At 55.2% G+C, this 20,370-nt stretch overlaps 1 protein-coding gene across 1 annotated transcript in view; it reads right to left on the bottom strand.

Moving 5' to 3' along the window:
* The window catches only part of LOC104310213 (sodium- and chloride-dependent GABA transporter 2), a 35,213-nt gene extending 18,312 nt beyond the window's left edge, over window positions 1–16,901 (bottom strand). Inside the window, exons 1-7 of the mRNA XM_009911624.2 lie at window positions 16,798–16,901; window positions 14,408–14,617; window positions 8,846–8,980; window positions 7,746–7,886; window positions 7,054–7,138; window positions 4,431–4,563; window positions 207–341 (exon numbers count right to left, since the gene is read on the bottom strand). Coding sequence (XP_009909926.1) covers window positions 207–341; window positions 4,431–4,563; window positions 7,054–7,138; window positions 7,746–7,886; window positions 8,846–8,980; window positions 14,408–14,612 — 834 coding nt within the window. The 5' untranslated portion in view covers window positions 14,613–14,617; window positions 16,798–16,901. The remainder of the gene's footprint in view (window positions 1–206; window positions 342–4,430; window positions 4,564–7,053; window positions 7,139–7,745; window positions 7,887–8,845; window positions 8,981–14,407; window positions 14,618–16,797) is intronic.
* Window positions 16,902–20,370: the final 3,469 nt, after the last annotated feature.

The following is a 20,370-nucleotide window of genomic DNA, read 5'->3' as shown; positions in this document are numbered from 1 at the left end:
GAAACAGCAGCACAGGTGAAGGCTGAGGACGAGAGGGCATGAGGACCACACAGCAGCATCACAGCCCTGCCCTGTGCCCACAGAGGGGATAGAGAGGAAGCAGAAAGAAGAAACTGGAAGAAAGAGAGTGAGAAAAGGAGGGAGAGAGGACAGCCACAGGCTTCCACGGCAGCACAGCTCAGCCCTTTTGCCCACCTCCAGCTTACCTGGGGGTCCCCAAGGCGACTGAGGTCTGGATAAAGGTAAAACAGGATTCCCTGGGATGCCCCGGGCAGGGAGACTCCCCTGATCAGCAGAACCAACAGCATGAGGTACGGGAACGTGGCCGTGAAATACACCACCTGGGAGGAGCAGCAAGGGAGAAGGCTGAGTGAGCAGCAGGGGCCAGAGCACACAGCGCTGGCCAGCAGCACGGCACCCACCCCCAGCCCGGGGGAGACGGCCGAGGCAGGGGCCAGGCTGCCACATCGAGTACCTTGCTGTCACCTTGCTAGAAAGAAAGGCACTGTAAAAGGTGCCCAGGAGACCTGTGACGTGCCAGGGCATGTCTGGAGCCAGGGAAAACCTTTCCAGTCCTAAGAGCAATCCAGAGCCGAGGCCAGGCTGTCACCATGCTGGACCTAGAGCAGCCCTGCTGAAGGCAGTGGTGTTATGTCTGGGCACACTGGAGGAGGAGCTGCCCCCAGTACCCCTCTGCACATTCCTGCCCTAACCAGAGGTCTGAGGCACACAGAGAGAGGATATTCCCTGCAGCAGTTAGTGGCAAGGATGATGAGGTGTGCAGATAAGAGATACAGCCTGTAACATGATTGCTACTGAAGGGCCACCAGGGTCCCCCACTCAGGGCTGGCACTGCCACCTGTCTTGTGCCCACTGCTCCCCACTGCAGTGACTCACATCCACCACCCCTGGCTAACCCCTGTTCTAGTTCCCAGCTTCAGGCAGAGCAGGGAAGCATGTCTCAGACGTGCCACCAAGGACACAGACACAAAGAAGACCTTCAGCCTGTGTCCTCTTGCTTTTCATGCCCCCAGCCCCATCAGCAGTGCAGTGGTACTCAGGTTCCTGTAGCAGAGGAGCCACAGACCTTGGGGCAATGCTGCAGGGCAGAACCAACCAATGCTTCCAGGGGCTCCACAGCTGGTACATCTAACAGTCCACTCAGGGATTAGCAGGGTACCTCCAAGGGTGTCCAAGCTGATGTCTGTAGTGTGTCACTACAACAATGTGTCATAGTCTGTGTTTCCCACACAACCAAACTGATGTCAAGGGCTCATCCCCAGAAATGCCAGCAGCATCATTGATCCTTTGACATTGCTGCTCCCACACCTTCCAGGCTTACTGATCACTTCCCAAGGAGTTGTTCAGTCTGTGTCATGCTAGGCCAGAACAGAGATGCTGCTCCCTCAGGTTTGTCCTGTGTGGATGTGCTGTGTCACACAAGCACACTGCAGCTGAATGCTGTTGCTCAGCTTTGGCAGCTGCACACCAGAGAGCTAAAGCTCATCCCAGGAGGAGCCACAAAATGCAGGATCTGGTCTCACACCTTCCCATCCACCCAGAGCCAGTTGTTTCAAAATCCACCATTCCTGAGCCCTGCCACAGCTGTGGAATTTTTTGCACTAGAGGAGGTCCTGAGAAGTGTGAGCTTATGATTTCCCTGGGCACTTTCACCCTGTCTCTGGGTACTCCTTGTGATCAGAGCAGTGATTCACAAGTATTGTCTCTGAACCCATCCCAATGGAATCCATCTGACTCAAACACCCAAAGCACCTGCTGCTGCAGTGCCAGCCCTCTTCAAAGGCAAGATGCAGCCTCTGGTGGTTTGGTTTTGTCACACAGAAGGACAGAAGGATTTGAGATATCCCAGCATTCAAAAGCCACACTGCTTGGTTATCTTTGCCTGCAGCTCCAGGTTGTCCATGCATTTATGGAGCCACAGAACCACAGAATGCTCTGGGTTGGAAGTGACCTCCAAAGCTCATCCAGACCAAACCCCTCTGCAGCCAGCAGGGACATCCTCAACTAGACCAAGTTGCCCAGAGCCCTGTCCAGCCTCACCTGGAATATCTCCAGGGATGGAGCCCCAGCCAGCTCCCTGGGCAACCTGTGCCAGTGTTCCACCACCCTCATGGTGCAGAACTTGTTCCTAACATCCAGCCTCACTCTGCTCTAGTTTGAAGTCATTGCCCCTGGTCCTGTCCCTGCAGGCCTTTGTGAACAGTCTCTCTCCATCCTTCTAGTAGCCCCCTTCAGGTCCTGGCAGGCTGCTCTTAGGTCTCCCCAGAGCCTCCTCTTCTCCAGGCTGAACACCCCCAGCTCCCTCAGCCCATTTCACTTGCCCTATTCTGCATATCACAGCAGTCTTGGGTAATGGCACAACAGTCAGTGACAAACATCTTCTGCTGGGGCATGTGATTGCCTGAGATGTGTGTGTGTGACCAAACCCATTCCTAGCTTTCTGAACCTTCCTCCTGGCCACTGAAGGAAACAAGGGGCAGCATGCTCCAACACAGGCAAGCACCATACTTATGTCATTCCTAACAATCACCCCTGGGTTTACCACACCCCCAATTCTTCCTTTAGGAAGTGACAGGATGCAAGAGTCTCAGCTGATGAACTCAAGGTTCAAACCAGAGATCACAAGAACAGCACACTGCCTTTGGTGCCTGGTGCAGGTTCCTGCCTGGGTCTCTGGATAACCTGGGTTTGAGGAGCTCAGCACACAGACTGTTCAGTTGCCTGGCATATGATCTGGATTCACAGTCTGGTACCATCCTGTGTGCCTCACAGCCTGCTCAAACCAGTGTGGTAAGTTTTCACATCTGCACTGAGACCAGAGGCTGAGGTCGAGGAATGTTTTGCTGGGTTAAGAGAGCCAAACTTCTATCTAACAACAGGAACATCTGGATACAATGAGAACTGACTCAGGGCTTGGCTCAGACCCAAGCTGTTTATTTCTTGGTGGTTGTTAGCTCTAGCTACATCAGTAGGAACCTTGCCGGGATCAGTGGGATTGTTCTGCCTCATGCTGGTCAACAACATCCAGGGTTTGATTTGAACCTGGTCCACACGCCTCAGCCTCAAAGTGGTTCCATCTGTGAGGACCTCCTGCAGCTGCAACCACTCCCCAGGGACAGGCAGCCCCAGCAGCAGAGGATGTGAGCCATCTGAGCAGGGCACTGTGAGTTGATGGGGTTTGCCCCTCCACAAGCAGGTTACCTGAGCTCAGGCACTAGCTCCTGGCCAGTGGGGCTGTATTCCCACAGCCACCGTTTCAGGTGCATTATTGAGCATGCAGAGGGCTGATAAACCTATGCACACTGCTGCTTTACTGAGAGAAAGTTTCTGTTTCCCAGAGGATAAGATCTCAATGCTAGTCCTCCCTGCTTGAACAGCACTTGATGTACCCTAGAGCTTTTATCCAGAAGGGATTGAATTTGGTGTTTGCTGAAACTCAGGATCATCTTTGCTGTTAGTGGGCTGCCTCTGCTCTCTTTTGCCAGGCCACCCCAGCAAACAATTGCTCTTTTCTTCTAATTGTGCTCCATGGAAACCAGCAAACATCATCTAAGCAAGCTGCTCCATTTTCTCCACCCTGCAAGCAGGAGAGGCTGCTCCCAGCCATGCCATCCACTTGACAGAGATGCATGCAGCTAACGTTCCCAGCCCCTCTCACGTGGGGTCTCCTTCATAGCATGCTGAGAAGCCACCATTTAGATAACGTACTAAACCTTTTCACTTCCATCTGCTTTTGCTGCCAGCAGACAGGGCTGCCTGGGAATGGGTCAGGAGGTGGTAGCAGAAGCTAAGTGATGGGGTAAATGACAGTGGCACACAGGGAGGGGAGCTGGACAGTCACAGCAACCCTTCCCAGAAGCATAAAGAAAAAGCCCTCTGTCGTGGCTAGTGCTGGAGGGGGGGAGGGACCTTTATTCCTGAGGAATATGAGCAACTGCAGGAAGAGATGGGACATGGAAGAAAAGAAGATTCCTGTGGCTGTGGGGCAGAGAGGGCTTTGACACCATCAGAGTTGACTTCAGTACTATCTAATGCAGATTTTCCATCTGTGCTTGCCAGCAGAGGAAAAACATGCTGCTCGCTCACAGTGTGGTGGGAGGGAAGGAACATGCAACCTCCCTGCACACAGGAAGACTGCAGGGTATCCTTGGCCTGTGGCTAGGGAGTGATCAGATGGAGATACTCCTCTTGGGAGCTAATGCTCTGAGATATCTCATCACTCCCATTCCTTCCTACTCCAAACACAAAGCCTGGCTGGCACTCCTGCTGCCAGCTGAGTCTGTCAAGCTCCTGCTGCCTTATTCAGAGGGTGGTTTGCAGAGGATAGGACTTCTCTGTAGAAAAGGTGAATATCTTGAGTGCTCCAGCTATGATCAAGGGAAGAGGCTTGCTCTGAACCAAGGACTCACCTTGCCTGTGGACTTGACCCCTTTCCAAATGCAGAAGTAGCAGATGATCCAGGCCAGCAAGAGACACAGAGCCAGCTCCCAGCGCAGGCTGCCCAGGTGCTGAATGCCATCAGAGATCTTCAGCACTCTCCTCCTGCATGAGGAAGGAACACCCAAGTGTCACTGACCATGGCTACATCATGCTGCTTCTCACCACATCTCCAAAGCACCTGATGACTTTGGGGAACAGAGCTTACTAACAAGAGCCAGGGCTGAGCTGCAGGCTTCAGAGGAACCAAGCTCCCCTCTTAGAAGTGCCACCAGCCTGGCAGGTCATGCATGGACACTTGCTTCTGTGCTCACTCCAGTTCTGGCCAGCTGGGCCATGACATTTCTCCTGTCCTCCTCCCACCCTCCATCTGTCTTGCCCTCTAGGGTAAGAGTCCTCTCTCTGCAGGAACATGCAGCACTTGGCACTCAGAAGCTTTGTCTGGGCTTTTTTCCTGCACATTACAAAGTTCATCATGTCTGACATGCTTCAGACCTCAAAGTGAATGATGCCTTTCATTTACCATGCAGAATCCATCAAGACCATGCAAGAGGCAATGCTGTCCACCCCCTTCTCCACAACACACTTCTGTCTTCAGGAGCAGACAAATATTTCACCTCAGAACCCAGAGCAGCATAGCATCCCATACCATGACTCACACCCAACCAAGGCCACAGTAATCCCCACTGCACAGCTGAAAGACATCACCTTGAGCATCCTGTTTCAGCCAGTGTGAAGAGAGGATCCTGGGCTAGATGGGTCACCTAAGGTTGTATGGTCTTGCCCTAACCTAGACAGGCTGGAGAGCTGGATGGAGTGCAGCCTAATGAAGTTGAATGAGGGCAAGTGCAGAGTCCTGCAGTGGTGTAGAAATAATTCCCTGCACCAGGACAGGTTAGGAAACAGCTGGGAAGCAGCTCTGTGCTGAACTAGCTAAGCTGCTTTAGCAGGGAGGTTGGACTGGATGGGCTCTAGAGGTCCTGTCCAAGCCCTACTGTTCTGTGAGTCTGTGATACAGCAGCTTTCCATATGTGCCAGATCTTCCTCATCCCTCACAGAAGGACTCTGCCCCTCCATCTCCCACACCACACAACCAGACCTGAGCATAGAACACCACAGCACAGTGCCAACAGCCCAGGCAGAGAGAAGCATGCACAACCCAGCAGCTCAGCAGCTATGGCAGCCCTGCTGCAACAGAGATGAGCCCAGACTAAAGGTCATGGTCCTGGAGAACTGCATTTAAGACACACTGCCTCCTTCCCTGCCCCACAGTATTGTGGGAGATTGAGACAATGAGAGAAGGGCTGGCAAAACCACTCTGCTCTTGGCCTGCTTCTAAGGGCATGGACTCTGTAACCAGTGGGTAAGCGATGCCCATGGACCGTAACTAACTGGGCACTGTCCTGCAGCCAGAGGCAGCCTCAGAAGCCCACTCAAGGAAGCTGGGGCCTCCTGTGTGCCCACCCAGGGAGGGCAGCAACAGAGGCCCCATTGGAAGCAATGGGCAGTGGAAATTTCCAGTGCCATGGTGGGTGCTGTGGTGGGTTAAGGAACTGCTGTCTAACCAGAGAGAGGTCCTCCTGGGGGACTGGGCAGTGCCAAGGGGGACAGCACCAGAAATTGTGTTATTCCATCCCATAATATAGCATCTTTATTTTCTAAATGAACTGGCTGCAGAGTCAGTTTCTGCCCTTTTCTCCCTCTCTCTGCTCCCAGCTGGACCTTGTCTCTTGTGGGGGAGGTTTGTAGCCTGACTTCAGCCTTGGCAGAGCTAATTTGTACTACATCATTCGGGCCTGGGTAGGGAGCTACTGGGGGGGGTTTGAGGCCTGGGGTATTGACCTGGTTGGGGGAAAGGTTTGGAAGGCCTAGTGAGGTTGTGGAGAAGCCCAGGCTGGAGAGCTGGGCTGAGGCTGAGTATGAACTGTTGTGTATTTTGGGGTATTTTGTATGGTTTTGTCCTGTTGTACATAGCTGTGAACAGCACTTCCATTGAAACTTCCAACCCTTGCAAGCCTGAGTGCAGCATTTTCTGTTACTCCTTTGGGGAGGGGTGAAGAGCATCAGTCTGCTCTCTAAAACTACAGTATGTGCTTACTCCCCAGTGACACAAGGAGAGCCACAGCAGGGGTGGGAACAGCAACTTTTCCAGCACCCAGCCCCAGGACAAGCAGCCTACAGCAGGTCACCATGGATCACAAGTGAGCAGCAGGCCCAGGGAGAGTGCAGGCTCAGAGAGCACACAGCAGACAGGGTCTTTAAAACATTAAACCTTTAAAACCAGCATCCCTGCATCCCTGTGCTGAGCTGAGGGGGTCCTGGAGGTGCTGTGTGCCCCATGTGCTCAAAGAAGCATCAAAGAAGGACAAAGTCAGATGGCTCTAAGGCAGTGCCAGCACTGCTCCAGACAAACACTAGAAGCCCATCCTCGACTGGGGATGCTGCCCCTGAGAGCCTTCACTCCGACCTGACCAAGCTCCTCTTGTGTCCACTTCTGGCAAGGATGGGCTAATAGCATGTGGCACTGGAAGGTGTGCTCCTTGGCCAAGGAGGGTGTGTTCCAGAGAAGAGGGAGCACAGGCTGTTGTTACTTACTCCCAGAACTCGATGACAGGGGAGGTGGCATTTTCACTGGTCACATTGAGTGTTGAGTTGGCCTTCTGCAGCTCCATGCAGGTCTCTGTGGGGGAGGCCCAGGGAGAGAGGGAGTGTAAGCAACAGCTGTTGGAGCACCTGAGCTCTGCAAAATTCCCTTCCTTCCCATCCACAATGTCAACACTCATTGACATTGACTCAGAGACAAACTTTGTGTAGTCCCCAAGAAGCACAAAAGGAGCCCCCCAGAATAAGGCTGGCAACAAATAGAGATAAGAATCCACTGAGGTGGCAGCAGTTATTTTGTCCCTCCACTGGGCACAGTAAGCAGTGCCAATCAGCACCGAGGCTGTGGCTAACACACAGCACAGGATAACTTGAAGATGCCAAGCTGGCAGGTACCCAGGGTGGCTGGAGCCCAGGGCAGGAGTCACTGGAGCCTGCCCGGTACTGGCCGAGTGCTGGGAGCGGTTGGATAGTGCCAGCACCAGTGCCCTCTGGCAAAGAACTGCATCAGCCAAGCCTCTTCCCCTAAAGTGCCAGCAGCACTGCAGGGCCCTGGCACTCCCAGCCCCGTGGCCAGCAGTCCCTGCCATGCAGGGACAAGCCACTCTCCTCAGGCTTGCCATGGGGCAGCAGCACATTCTCCTCAGCCAGGATCCAGTGGAGGCTTAGGGGAGTTCCACACCCACCTGTGTTCCACTCGTGGTCACAGCTGCCCCAGGGGAGATGGATGGTGAATGAACTGAAGAGATAAAACAAGGCCCAAGCCAGGACAATGATGTAGTAGAAGTTCAGCAGTATGACGATGACCTGTGAGGCGTAGCCAATGCCTGCAGAAAGCGAGCCCCAAAGGCAGGTGACTCCCAGGCCCGCAGAGCGGACAGGGCTGCCCTGGGCACATGCTCACCTAACCTTCTCACCTGCTGCTCTGCATTCTCACCATGCTGCTGCCTGGGGCTCTCTGCCAACCTGCCAGAGCCACCACCCCCTCCCCCACAGCCCCCTGTGCCACATCAGTGGGGGTCCAAGCAGGGGCCCCAGGGACCCGCTCTTTGTACCACCCCACTGCAGCCTTCTCTGGTGAACGGGTGGCAGTGAGAGGGAGTCTGGGCAGGTGACAGCAGGCTGTGGCTGGAAAGTCACCAAAAGGGACAGAAAAATGTGATGCTGTCTCACCTGCTGGCTGAGCTCCTCTCCTGCAACGTGCCCTGGCTGTGTTTGTTCCCTCATACCCCTGCATTACCTCCACAGACCTTCTCTGGGAGCTGCTGGAAGAGCATCTGAAGGTTTTGGTTTGTAAAGAGGAGGCAACTGGGATAAGACAGAGGCTTGAGGCTGGGTGACTGTGCTGAGCCAGTGTTAGAAGTGGATCTGATTGCTACCACTCTGTTGGGGCAGCTGATACCTCTCACCACTAAGGTTTTAAGTCCTCTGCCACATCAGGAAAATGACACAGCATTGCCTGAAAGCAACAGTGGTGTGCTTTAGGGTCCTCCTAGCTGTCAGAGGCATTTCCATCATTCAGCTTTTGGATGGCAACCTTGACTGAACACAAAGGTCCCGGCCAGAGCCACAGCCATGAAGGAAGTCAGGATGCAGCCCAGCGAGAGGAACTGTTTGGTGAGGAGGGTGATCCATTTGTCCAGCCCGACCCGGGGCTGGGGTGCCCAGCGCCGGGCAGCAGATATGTGCAGGTATGGAATGAGGCAGGCTGTGGGGGGAGGCATCACTTCCCAGCCCCAGCAGGACCCCTCCCCTCTGCACACCCTGCCGGGCTCAGGCTGCTCACCTTCAAAGAGAGGGCAGATCCGGCGCCAGGCTGTCACCCCGCCCTGGCTGGTGTACTGCCCCAGCGCCGTCTCCAGCAGGAAGACAGGGATCCCACAGGTGAAGAGGAAGATGAGGTAGGGGATGAAGAAGGCACCTGACAGATTCAAGAAACAGATAGGAGAAATAAGTCCTGCAGGGTGACTGCAGTCAGACCATCTCCTGCCTGGCACTGGGCAGGACCCTTCCAGGGGGAGGGAAGACCACAAATGGGGTACCAGGAAAAGGATCTTCATATTCCATAGCTGCATGAGAAAGTCAACATTTGGAGAAGATGGAGAGGGAAGGAAAGTTTCTAGGCCTGATTTTTGTGCAAAGAAGACTGACACAAGCTCTCAATAGCAGTGCAGAAACACAGGAGAGCTCCCTGCTGTAGAACGTTGGTGACTCCTTTCACCCGGGGTATTCTGCCTGGATAAGCTGAGAAGCCCATGGATAGCAACACCAAGGCACCCAGGAGCAAATCCAGACCAACAGCTTCAGGCTGTTGATTTGCTCAGTCGTTGGCTGGTGGATAAGCAGCAGACATGCAAAGGAACAGCAATTAGTGCAGTAAAGTATGTGCATGTACTTCACACCGGTGCCAGGGCTGCCCTCCTGGGCAAGCCCGGTTGTGAAACCAGGCAGGGAGGAGTAGAACACATCAGGCTTCTGATTACCTCAGGCTAATGTTAAATGCAATACTGGCTTTTCTCCTGGAGGGCACAGGAGACAGCCCTACAGGATGATCCCTGCTTCCTGCTGCGCTCAAGCACCACCAAAGCTGCCCAAGCCCTGCTGCAAGGGCAGAGACATGGAGCAGAGGCGGGAGCTGGCATGGAAAGGGGTAGCCCCAGGAAGAGAGGGGCAGACCCCCTGCAAGTGGGCTCTGAGGGGGCAGCCCAGCCAGGCACCAAGCACATCTCCCCTGCATTCTCCTTGTCTGTGCCAGTGCTCTGGGCTCAGGGCAGCAGGGGTGTGTGGGGAACAACAATCACGGTGCAAAAGTAAACTCAAACCCCAGGAGACTTCGTTAATAAGATTTACTAGCATGCAGGGGTGGGGGTGGGGGGTGGGGGGAGTGCAGTTTGGAGACTGGCCAGAAGTCCCACCCCACCCCCAGCTGGGTACCAAGCCACAGGCTCCCTGCAAAAAGCAAGCAGTCAAGGAAAGAGACAGCAGCTCCCTGTGAGCAGAGCAGCTGAGAGGATGGCAACACCTGGCAGTCCCAGGGCCATGACAAGTGCCTGCCCACATGCGCTCCACTCTCTGCCTGTAAAGAGAAGCTGCTGAGGGCAGGGGAAGTGTTTGTGACAACACTGTTGCCTCAACTCCCAGCTCGTGTGCAACCCTACCAGGGAAGTGGTGCCTTTCCCAGGGGAGATCATTCCTGCACAACAGGCTGTATTCAACTCAGCTCTGGCCGGGGACCCCAGGGAGGTCTCCGAGGTGGCAGGCTAAGCTTCCAGCCCAGGCTTCCCTTATTGCCAGCCTGCAATCTGACATTTACAAAGGTCTGCAGGGACAGGACCAGGGGCAATGGCTTCAAACGAGAGCAGGGCAGATTGAGATTGGATGTGAGGAACAAGTTCTGCACCATGAGGGTGGTGGAACACTGGAACAGGTTGCCCAGGGAGGTGCTTGAGGCTCCTTCCCTGGAGATATTCCAGGTGAGGCTGGACAGGGCTCTGGGCAACCTGATCTAGTTGGGGATGTCCCTGCTGAGTGCAGAGGGGGTTGGACTGGAGGAGCTTTGGGGGTCCCTCTCAGCCCAGGCCCTTCTGTGATCCTCAGGTTTAGTAGCAGGCTCCATGCTTTCAGAGCCTAATTAGAGGGTCCCAACATGCAAGCTATGAAATGGTGCAAGATTATGGTAGGGTGAAGATGGGATTTGCAGAGACATGTTTGAGCCAGGAGCTGTGATCTGCCTTGCTCCCCTCCTCCCCCAGGCTGGGGAGACAGGCAGGGTGAGACCACCATGACACCAGCCCCCCAACACACACTCATCTCCTTGCAGCTGGCAGAAGGCAGCTTCTCACCTGCACAGGCAGGGGAGGACAGTAGGCAAGATGGCCTTCAGGCCCTCGAGCTGAGAAGAGCTGCCCAGCAGAGCTGCCTTGCACAGCCACTCTGGATGGAGGGGCAGCAGGAAGGGCAGTCCACAACAGGGGCTGTGATGTGGGCACCTGAGCAGCCTCTCAGCACCGGCCGGTGTCCTGCCAGCCCAACTTCATCCACCCTGCCTGCAGGTGAACCCCACCACCCTGCTGAAGGGGAAGGGAGAGGTCCCCTCCATTATCATAGAACCACAGAAGTGTTTTGGATGGAAGAGACCTTTAAGATCACCAAGCCCAACCATTGACCCAGCACTGCCAAGTCACTACTAAACCATTTTCTAAGCACCACACCTGCAGGTCTTTTAAATCCCTCCAGGGTTGGTGGCTCCCCACTTCCCCAGGCAGCCTGCTCCAGAGCTTTACAGCCCTGTCTGGGAAGACAATTTTCCTAATAGCTAACCTAAACTTCTGTTGGCACAGCTTGAGGCTGTCTCCTCTCCTACTTGGGAGAAGAGACCAACACCCACCTACCTACAACCTTTTTTCAAGTAGTAGTAGAGAGCAATGAGTTCTCCCTCAGCCTTCTTCCTTCCAGCCTAAACAACCCCAGCTCGCTCAGCCACTCCTCCTGAGACCTGTTCTCTGGATCCTTCCCAGCTTCACTGCCCTTCTTTGGACGTGCTGCAGGACCTCAGTGTCCCTCTGTCAGCACACAACAGCACACATGGTCCCTTCTCCACCATGAGCTGTGGCAGCAGGGGGGCCCTGGAGCCGAGCAGTCTGAGGAGCAGCGGTGGGGAGCTGCGTGTGGCCCCAGCAGCATCCCAGCAGCCAGGCTCTGCGGGGGGCTCCCAGTGCCATCAGGGCCAGGCTGCCAGGGAGGGCCTCACCCTGCCACAGGAGGTGAAAGCAAGAGTGAGCAAGAAGAAAAAGAACATTATTTTCTCTTCATCCCCTCCTTCCCCCTTCACTGTGTGGTTTCAGACACTGAGCACTAAGCACACTGAGTACTCAAGGGACTTCTCTTCCTTTGGTATGTGGGAATGTCCCAAAAGAAAGGAAGAACAACTGTCTGCCCCTCTTTCACAGCTTGGATTTTGCAGATACCTTTGTTTGTGAAGGGCCTCAGTTATTTAGGGCAGCAAAGCAGTTATATGCACTGGCATCACTCAGTGGGGCAGAAAAAGTCTGCCAGTGGGGCAGAGCTCTTGCTGGCACAAATGGTTGTAGGCTGACCATGACTGGCCTGAAGCTGGAAATTGAATAAAGGTACCTCACCTTCATTGAAGGACCAGAGAAGCAAAAGCCTAGACCAGCCTTCCCAAAGGAGTAAAGGGCAAAACCTCTGGCAGCTTTCCAAACTGAGGTGTTACCAGGGATATGGTACAGCATCTGCCAGGGCAGGCGAGACTCCACAGAGCAGGAGGGAGTCGCAGGATCACAGGAAACACTCAGTTGGAAGAGACCTCCAAGCTCATCCAGTCCAACCCTTGACCCAGCACTGCAGGGTCAGCACTAAGCCATGTCCCTAAGCACCAGCTCCACACACTGCTTGAACACCTCCAGGGATGGTGACTCCAGCACTGCCCTGGGCAGACCATTCCAGTGTCTGAGAACCCTCTCTGGGAAGAAATATTTCCTAGCATCCAGCCTGAACCTCCCCTGGCAAAGCTTGCAACCATTTCCTCTGCTCCTGTCTCTTGCCACCAAGGAGCAGAGGCTGCCCCCTCCTCACTCCAACCTCCCTTCAGGGAGCTGTAGAGTCTTGCCCACCCTCACCACACTGCCCTGCCACAGAAATCATATGGGAAATGATTTTGTTCCTGCCCCGTCCTGGCTCTAATCTCATGGGAAGGCAGACAGAGATGAAGCATTTGCCTGAGACTTCAAACTCCTTCCAGTCTCTGCCATTTCACAGACCTTTGCTCCAGGCCCACTTCCTGGGTGAAAATAAGACCTTTGCATTTGGCTTCTGCTGTTCAGCTACACAGCATGGCTCTCCTTCACCAGAATCCTCCATCAGCTCTTCCCCAGCCCCACTCTAGGGGAACCCAGTGGGGGAAGCAGCAGAGAAAGGGGTGCCAGGACAGGGTGCCTGGGAAAGGTGCAGCAGTGGGAGCAGACAGGGCTCAGCAGGCAGCCAAGAAACACTTGCTGTGGAAAAGGAGACCACTATAAAATCCTCCTTTTTCAACAGGGAAGGAAACTGCCCAACCACCTGGTGAAAAGCAGCAAGTGCTGAGCAAAGCATGGCTGAAAGTAGCTCAACAGCAGCTAATCCTCTTGTATGCCCTGGGATGAAAGCAGTTTAGTGAGGCCCATGAGACTACCCCAAGCTCAAGCCAGGACATTTCAGTCCCGGGTCCCCAGCACTTAGTCCCTGCCAGCTCCAGCCAAATGCCCTTTCACCTCTCCCCTTCCCTTCCAGAGAGCCCAATTAGTGACTAATCACCAGACAGGGAGAGCAACTCCCTCTCCCCACATGCCACTGAGCCAAACCTCTGAAGAGGTCCAGGCTTTCACTTTTAAAAACAGTCTTCTCCTTTAAAAGGCAGCCAGAAGCTAAAATCAGGGGGAAACACCTGTAAAAAAGCCAGACCAAGTCTCCAACTGCAAAAGAAAGCCCAAATCCACTGCCAAGCCATGGGACAACTTGGCCTTGTGGGGGACTGGCCACTAGTCACCACCAAGGACAGCCTGAGCAGCACCAACCTGCTGGCGTCTTGCTGGTAACAGCAGTGCCCCACTCCCTGGAGCACATTCAGCTGCTCACCCCACAGACCTGCTGCATGGGTCAGAGCCAGGGGTCCCCTGCCCCACACACTTGCAGCTCCAGTGCATGCTGGAGAGGCACCATGAGGCACATGAGGCATCCTGTACTTCTTCACTGAGCTGAGAAAAATACCTTCACCCTGTCCCTACCGTCGGGCTCCAGCACCAAGGGAACATCCCTCCATGGTCCGGCACCAGACCAGGACTTGTGGCCAAGAGGCCCTTGAAAGCCTCCTGAGCCTCCAGGCGATGCTGCAGCTCCTCAAAGGGGCTGCAAAGCTGTTGGTGCCCTGTGGTGTGCAGTATGACTGTGCTGCACTGCTGGGAGCTACCTGGCACGAAGCTCTCTGGGCTCCTCAAACAGGAGCTGCCCAGAGCAAGTCACCCTGCTCCTCCTGCCTGCCCCGGCACATGGTCGCCCTCCTCACCACCACAGTCAAGGCTCTACATGGCTGCAGCTGCTCTGGGACGCTGCTGCTGTCACCCACACCACACCAGGCCAGAACAGGCCCTACTTGCAGCCCAGGTTGCTCTAGGCTGGCAGCCTGGCAGCCTCTCTTCAGACCCGGGAGCTGCTGAGATGCTGTTGAGGGCAGTGAGCAGGGCCAGAGGCAGCTGCAGCCGCAGCAGGGGGGACAGTGGTGAGCAGGTGCCCCCAGGGCTGGCCGTGGCAGGGCTGCCCGTGGCAGGGCTGCCTGTGGCAGGGCTGCACTCACCTCCACCGTTCTTGTAGCAGAGGTAGGGGAAGCGCCAGACGTTGCCCAGGCCGATGATCTCCCCGGCCACGGACAGGACGTACTCCAGCTTGTTGTTCCACTGCCCTCGCTCCAGCGTCTGCTCCTCCTCCTTCTGCTTCTCCACGCTGGGCTGTGTGGGCACCAGTTCCCCATTGCTGATGGCACCAGGGACTCTGCAATCCATCTCACCTGCAGAAGAGTTTGCTTCTTTAGGTCCTGCACCAGCCATGCAACAAGGCACAGCTCTGGGCTGTGGGAGGCAAGAGAGGGGAGAGCAGGCGTGCAGTGCTCACACAGCCCACTGCTCCTCTCCTGCTTCTCACAGCCATCCCTGCTGGCAGTAAGCTGCTTCCCATTGCTTAGTCCACAACCAGCCCTCAGAAGCCACTACCAGTTTCGTTGTTTTAACTGACTCACTTCAAAACACTCCTGCTTCTTGAAGCAGACCATCTGAGCACAACACAACACACAACACCCAGCAGCTCTGCCAGGCTCCCACCACCATCAGCAGAGCACAACACAACACCCAGCAGCTCTGCCAGGCTCCCACCACCATCACCAGAGCACAACACAACACACAACACCCAGCAGCTCAGTCAGGCTCCCACCACCATCACCAGAGCACAACACAACACCCAGCAGCTCTGCCAGGCTCCCACCACCATCACCAGAGCACAACACAACACCCAGCAGCTCAGTCAGGCTCCCACCACCATCACCAGAGCACAACACAACACCCAGCAGCTCTGCCAGGCTCCCACCACCATCACCAGAGCACAACACAACACCCAGCAGCTCTGCCAGGCTCCCACCACCATCACCAGAGCACAACACAACACCCAGCAGCTCTGCCAGGCTCCCACCACCATCACCAGAGCACAACACAACACACAACACCCAGCAGCTCAGTCAGGCTCCCACCACCATCACCAGAGCACAACACAACACCCAGCAGCTCAGTCAGGCTCCCACCACCATCACCAGAGCACAACACAACACCCAGCAGCTCTGCCAGGCTCCCACCACCATCACCAGAGCACAACACAACACAACACCCAGCAGCTCTGCCAGGCTCCCACCACCATCACCAGAGCACAACACAACACCCAGCAGCTCTGCCAGGCTCCCACCACCATCACCAGAGCACAACACAACACACAACACCCAGCAGCTCTGCCAGGCTCCCACCACCATCACCAGAGCACAACACAACACCCAGCAGCTCTGCCAGGCTGAAGCTCCCACCACAGCAGGAACAGGGGGGACAGACCTAGGGCTCTAGAAGGATCAAATACTTGACAAGATATTTGATAAGGGTTTCTCTTCTCCTCTGGGGCTGCTTACCAAGGTCTCTTTGTGCAGACCATGCAATGAAAGCCACAAAACACAAACATTTTGGGTGATGGCAACTGTTGCTGGCAATCTTCAAGGCTGAGAGAAAATGGTGCTAGTACAGTAACAGCAGGAAAGGAATACCCTTGGCCATGGCCATCTGAGATCTCCCCACTCCTACTCTAGTCCCTGTAGGGATTCCCCACACCACTGCTCTCAGGAAGTTTGGCATTGCAAGAACTTCTCCCAGCTCTAAACAGATCTCTGCTAACAGTAGTGGAAGATTGGCACAGAGTAGGTAGGCATCTTTCTTGTTGCTCCATCTTCCCCCACAAACCCCTGAGGGATCACCTCTCCTCCCAGGAAAGTCAGGGTGTGGTGTAAGGGACTGCTGGTGCACAGCTGATGCTTCAGAGCACAGCAAGGAGATAGATAAGGGCAGGATGGGGGGCACCAGCTCTGCACTGAAGCATTTAAGAGGCTCAGCAGGTGTCAAAGCCTCACGGGCAGGATGCTGAGCCTCACAGGGCAAAGGGTGAGGACTGTGGTTCCCACCAGTGCCCAGTGCAAAAGCCAGGATGGCTGAGGACCTCGTGTCAAGAAGGGCACCTTCCCTTGCAGAGTGCCAGCCCTTGTGCCTGCTGGTGCCCTGCAGAGGCAGCTCTCCCAGCCGCAGCCTAATGCCGCCTTTGATTCCCGCCTGCAGCTCCCTCACCAGGACAGCAGGAAGAGGCAGTGCCAGCAAATGACAGTCTGCCCCAGCCGGGGAGAGCAAGAAGCCGGGCAAAGCAGCACTTCTCCCCTCCGCCTCCATAGCTCCCTGTGAAACTCTGGGATGTGCAGAAGCGCAAGGAGCGCTGGCAGGCGTTTGACAGCGGCCGCGGGGAAGGGCTGTGAGGACCCCTCCGGGCTAGAGAATGATTAAACAGGCAGAAAGGGCGCCGTGGCCTCTCGTACGGAGCAGAGGCAGGCGGGTGTGGGGCACAGGGGGAGCAGGGCAGGAGAAAGCAGGAGCAGAGGTGATCCAGAGGTGTTACCTTGCGGGTGGCACTGCCGGGGCAGGGCGTGAGCCGCCGGGAGACGCGAAGGCAGGAGCGGAGGGTGCCGGCTATGGAACGGGTGAAAGGGAAAATTCAGAGGCTGGTGTAATCCTAGACTTCGCCCAACCCACATTCCTTCCCCCACCCCCCAGGGCTGGACAAAAATCTACACATGACTGATTTCATGGCCGGTGCGAAGGGGCTCATTCCCCTGCCTGCGCTCAGGGCTCACGCTGCTCTCCCCGCTGGGCCGGGAGCCGCGCAGCTCAGGCTCTCCTTCCTCTCTCTGCCCAACGCTCTTTCTGGAGGGATGGGGGAAAGGGGAGACCCACACAAAAATGCCTTCACAGGCTTGCCTGAGGGAGCCAAAGTCCTTAGACCTGCTGGGAATAGGTAAGAGATGAAATAAGAATTCATGGTGAATACCCAGGACAAGGTCTTTCCTTGGCCAGGGCAAGGTCCTGCATCACAACCCAACCAGCAGTGCCCAGGGGGCAGCCAGGCTGCGCCTTGGCCAGGAGCTGTGGCCCTCAGCAGAGCTCTGAGCTGAAAAGAACCAAACCCTCGATAGACTAGACGAGAAGAGAAGAGAAGAGAAGAGAAGAGAAGAGAAGAGAAGAGAAGAGAAGAGAAGAGAAGAGAAGAGAAGAGAAGAGAAGAGAAGAGAAGAGAAGAGAAGAGAAGAGAGAAGAGAAGAGAAGAGAAGAGAAGAGAAGAGAAGAGAAGAGAAGAGAAGAGAAGAGAAGAGAAGAGAAGAGAAGAGAAGAGAAGAGAAGAGAAGAGAAGAGAAGAGAAGAGAAGAGAAGAGAATAGACCAGGTTGGAAGAGACCTTCAGGATCATTGTGTCCAACCTATCATCCAACACCACCTCATCAACTAACCCATGGCACCAAGCACCCTATCAAGTCTCCTCCTGAACACCTCCAATGATGGTGACTCCACCACCTCCCCAGGCAGCCCATTCCAATGGGCAATCACTCTCTCAGTGTAGAACTTCCTCCTAACCTCCAGCCTAAACCTCCCCTGGCGCAGCCTGAGACTGTGTCCTCTTGTTCTGGTACTGCTTGCCTGGGAGAAGAGACCAACCTCTACCTGTCTACAACCTCCCTTAAGGTAGCTGTAGAGAGCAATAAGGTCTCCCCTGAGTCTCCTCTTCTCCAGGCTAAGCAACCCCAGCTCCCTCAGCCTCTCCTCACAGGGCTGTGCTCCAAGCCCCTCACCAACTTTGTTGCCCTTCTCTGGACACCTTCCAGCAAGTCAACCTCCTTCCTAAACTGAGGGGCCCAGAACTGGACACAGGACTCAAGGTGTGGCCTAACCAGTGCAGTGTACAGGGGCAGAATGACCTCCCTGCTCCTGCTGGCCACACTGTTCCTGAGGCAGGCCAGGATGCTATTGGCCCTCCTGGCTGCCTGGGCACAATGCAGGCTCATGTTCAGCCTACCATCGACCAGCACCCCCAGGTCCCTCTCTGCCTGGCTGCTCTCAGCCACTCTGACCCCAGCCTGTAGCTCTGCCTGGGGTTGCTGTGGCCAATGTACAGAACCTGGCACTTGGATGTGTTCAATCTCCTGCCCTTGGCCTCTGCCCATCTGCCCAGCCTGTCCAGGTCCCTCTGCAGAGCCACTCTACCCTCCAGCAGATCAACTCCTGCCCCCAGCTTGGTGTCATCAGCAAATTTACTGCTGATGGACTCAGTGCCCTCATCCAGATCATCAATAAAGATGTTAAAGAGGATGGGGCCCAGCACTGATCCCTGGGGCACTCCACTAGTGCCTGGCTGCCAGCTGGCTGTGGCACCATTCACCACCACTCTCTGGGCTCAGCCTCCAGCCAGTTCCTAACCCAGCTCAGAGCTGCTGCCCAAGCCAGGGGCTGATAGTTTGGCCAGGAGGTTGCTGTGGGGGACAGTGTCAAAGGCCTTGCTGAAGTCCAGGCAGACTACATCCACAGCCTGCCCCACATCCACCAGGCAGTCACCTGATCATAGGAGATCAGGTTGGTCAGGCAGGACCTGCCCTTCCTAAATCCATGCTGGCTGGGCCTGATCCCTTGGCCATCCTCTAAGTGCTGTGTGACTGCACTCAGGATGACTGTTCCATAACCTTGCCTGGCACTGAGGTCAGGCTGACAGGCCTGGAATTCCCTGGCTCATCCAGCCGGCCCTTCTTGTGGCTGGGCACCATGTTGGCAGCTTCCAGTCCTCTGGGACCTCTCCAGTGAGCCAGGACTGCTGAAAAATGATGGAGAGTGGCTTGGCAGCTCATCTGCCAGCTCTCTCAGCACCCTAGGATGGATCCCATCTGCTCCCATGGACTTGTGGGGCTCCAAGAGGCTGAGGAGATCTCTAACTACCTCCTTCTGGAACAGAGGGAAACTATGCAGCTCCCTGGCTCCTTCTGCCAGCTCTGCAGGCCAGCTGTCTGGAAGACATTCTGTCCTGCTAGTAAAAATTGAGGCAAAGAAGGTGTTAAGTACCTCTGCCTTTTCCTCATCTTTAGTTACAACATTCCCCTCTGTGTCCACCAAGGAGTGGAGGTTGTCCTTGCCCTCCTCTTGCTGTTAATATATTTACAGTATCACAGTATCACCAAGGTTGGAAGAGACCCCAAGGATCATCAAGTCCAACCTGTCTCCACAGACCTCATGACTAGACCATGGCACCAAGTGCCACATCCAATCCCCTCTTGAACACCTCCAGGGACGGTGACTCCACCACCTCCCTGGGCAGCACATTCCAATGACGAATGACTCGCTCGGTGAAGAACTTTCTCCTCACCTCCAGCCTAAACTTCCCCTGGCACAGCTTGAGACTGTGTCCTCTTGTTCTGGTGCTGGTTGCCTGGGAGAAGAGACCAACCCCTTCCTGGCCACAACCACCTTTCAGGTAGTTGTAGAGGGCAATGAGGTCACTCCTGAGCCTCCTCTTCTCCAGGCTAAGCAACCCCAGCTCCCTCAGCCTCTCCTCACAGGGCTGTGCTCAAGGCCTCTCCCCAGCCTTGTTGCCCTTCTCTGGACACCTTCAAGTCTCTCAATGTCCTTCTTAAACTGAGGGGCCCAGAACTGGACACAGGACTCAAGGTGTGGCCTAACCAATGCAGAGTACAGGGGCACAATGACCTCCCTGCTCCTGCTGGCCACACTATTCCTAATGCAGGCCAGGATGCCATTGGCCTTCTTGGCCTCCTGGGCACACTGCTGGCTCATGTTTAGGTGGCTGTCAATCAGCACCCCCAGGTCCCTCTCTGTTTGGCAGCTCTCAGCCACTCTGACCCCAGCCTGTAGCTCTGCATGGGGTTGTTGTAGCCAAAGTGCAGCCCCTGGCACTTGGATTTGTTGAATGCCATCCTGTTGGCCTCTGCCCATCTGTCCAGTTGGTCTAGGTCCCTTATAGAAGGATTTTTGTTGTCCTTCACAGCAGAGGCCAGTCTAAGCTCCAAATGTGCTTTTGCCTCCCTAATTTTATTCCTACAAGACCTAGCAACATCCTTAACCATTCCATGGGTTGCCTCCCCTTCCTTCCAAAGATGATACACCCTCTTTTTGCCCCTTAGTTCCTTCAGAAGCTC

This window comes from Dryobates pubescens, chromosome 15 (genome assembly GCF_014839835.1).
Source record: "Dryobates pubescens isolate bDryPub1 chromosome 15, bDryPub1.pri, whole genome shotgun sequence".
Classification (NCBI taxonomy): Eukaryota; Metazoa; Chordata; class Aves; order Piciformes; family Picidae; genus Dryobates; species Dryobates pubescens.
The sequence above is the reverse complement of the archived record's forward strand: the minus strand, read 5'-3'. Positions and strand labels throughout refer to the sequence as shown.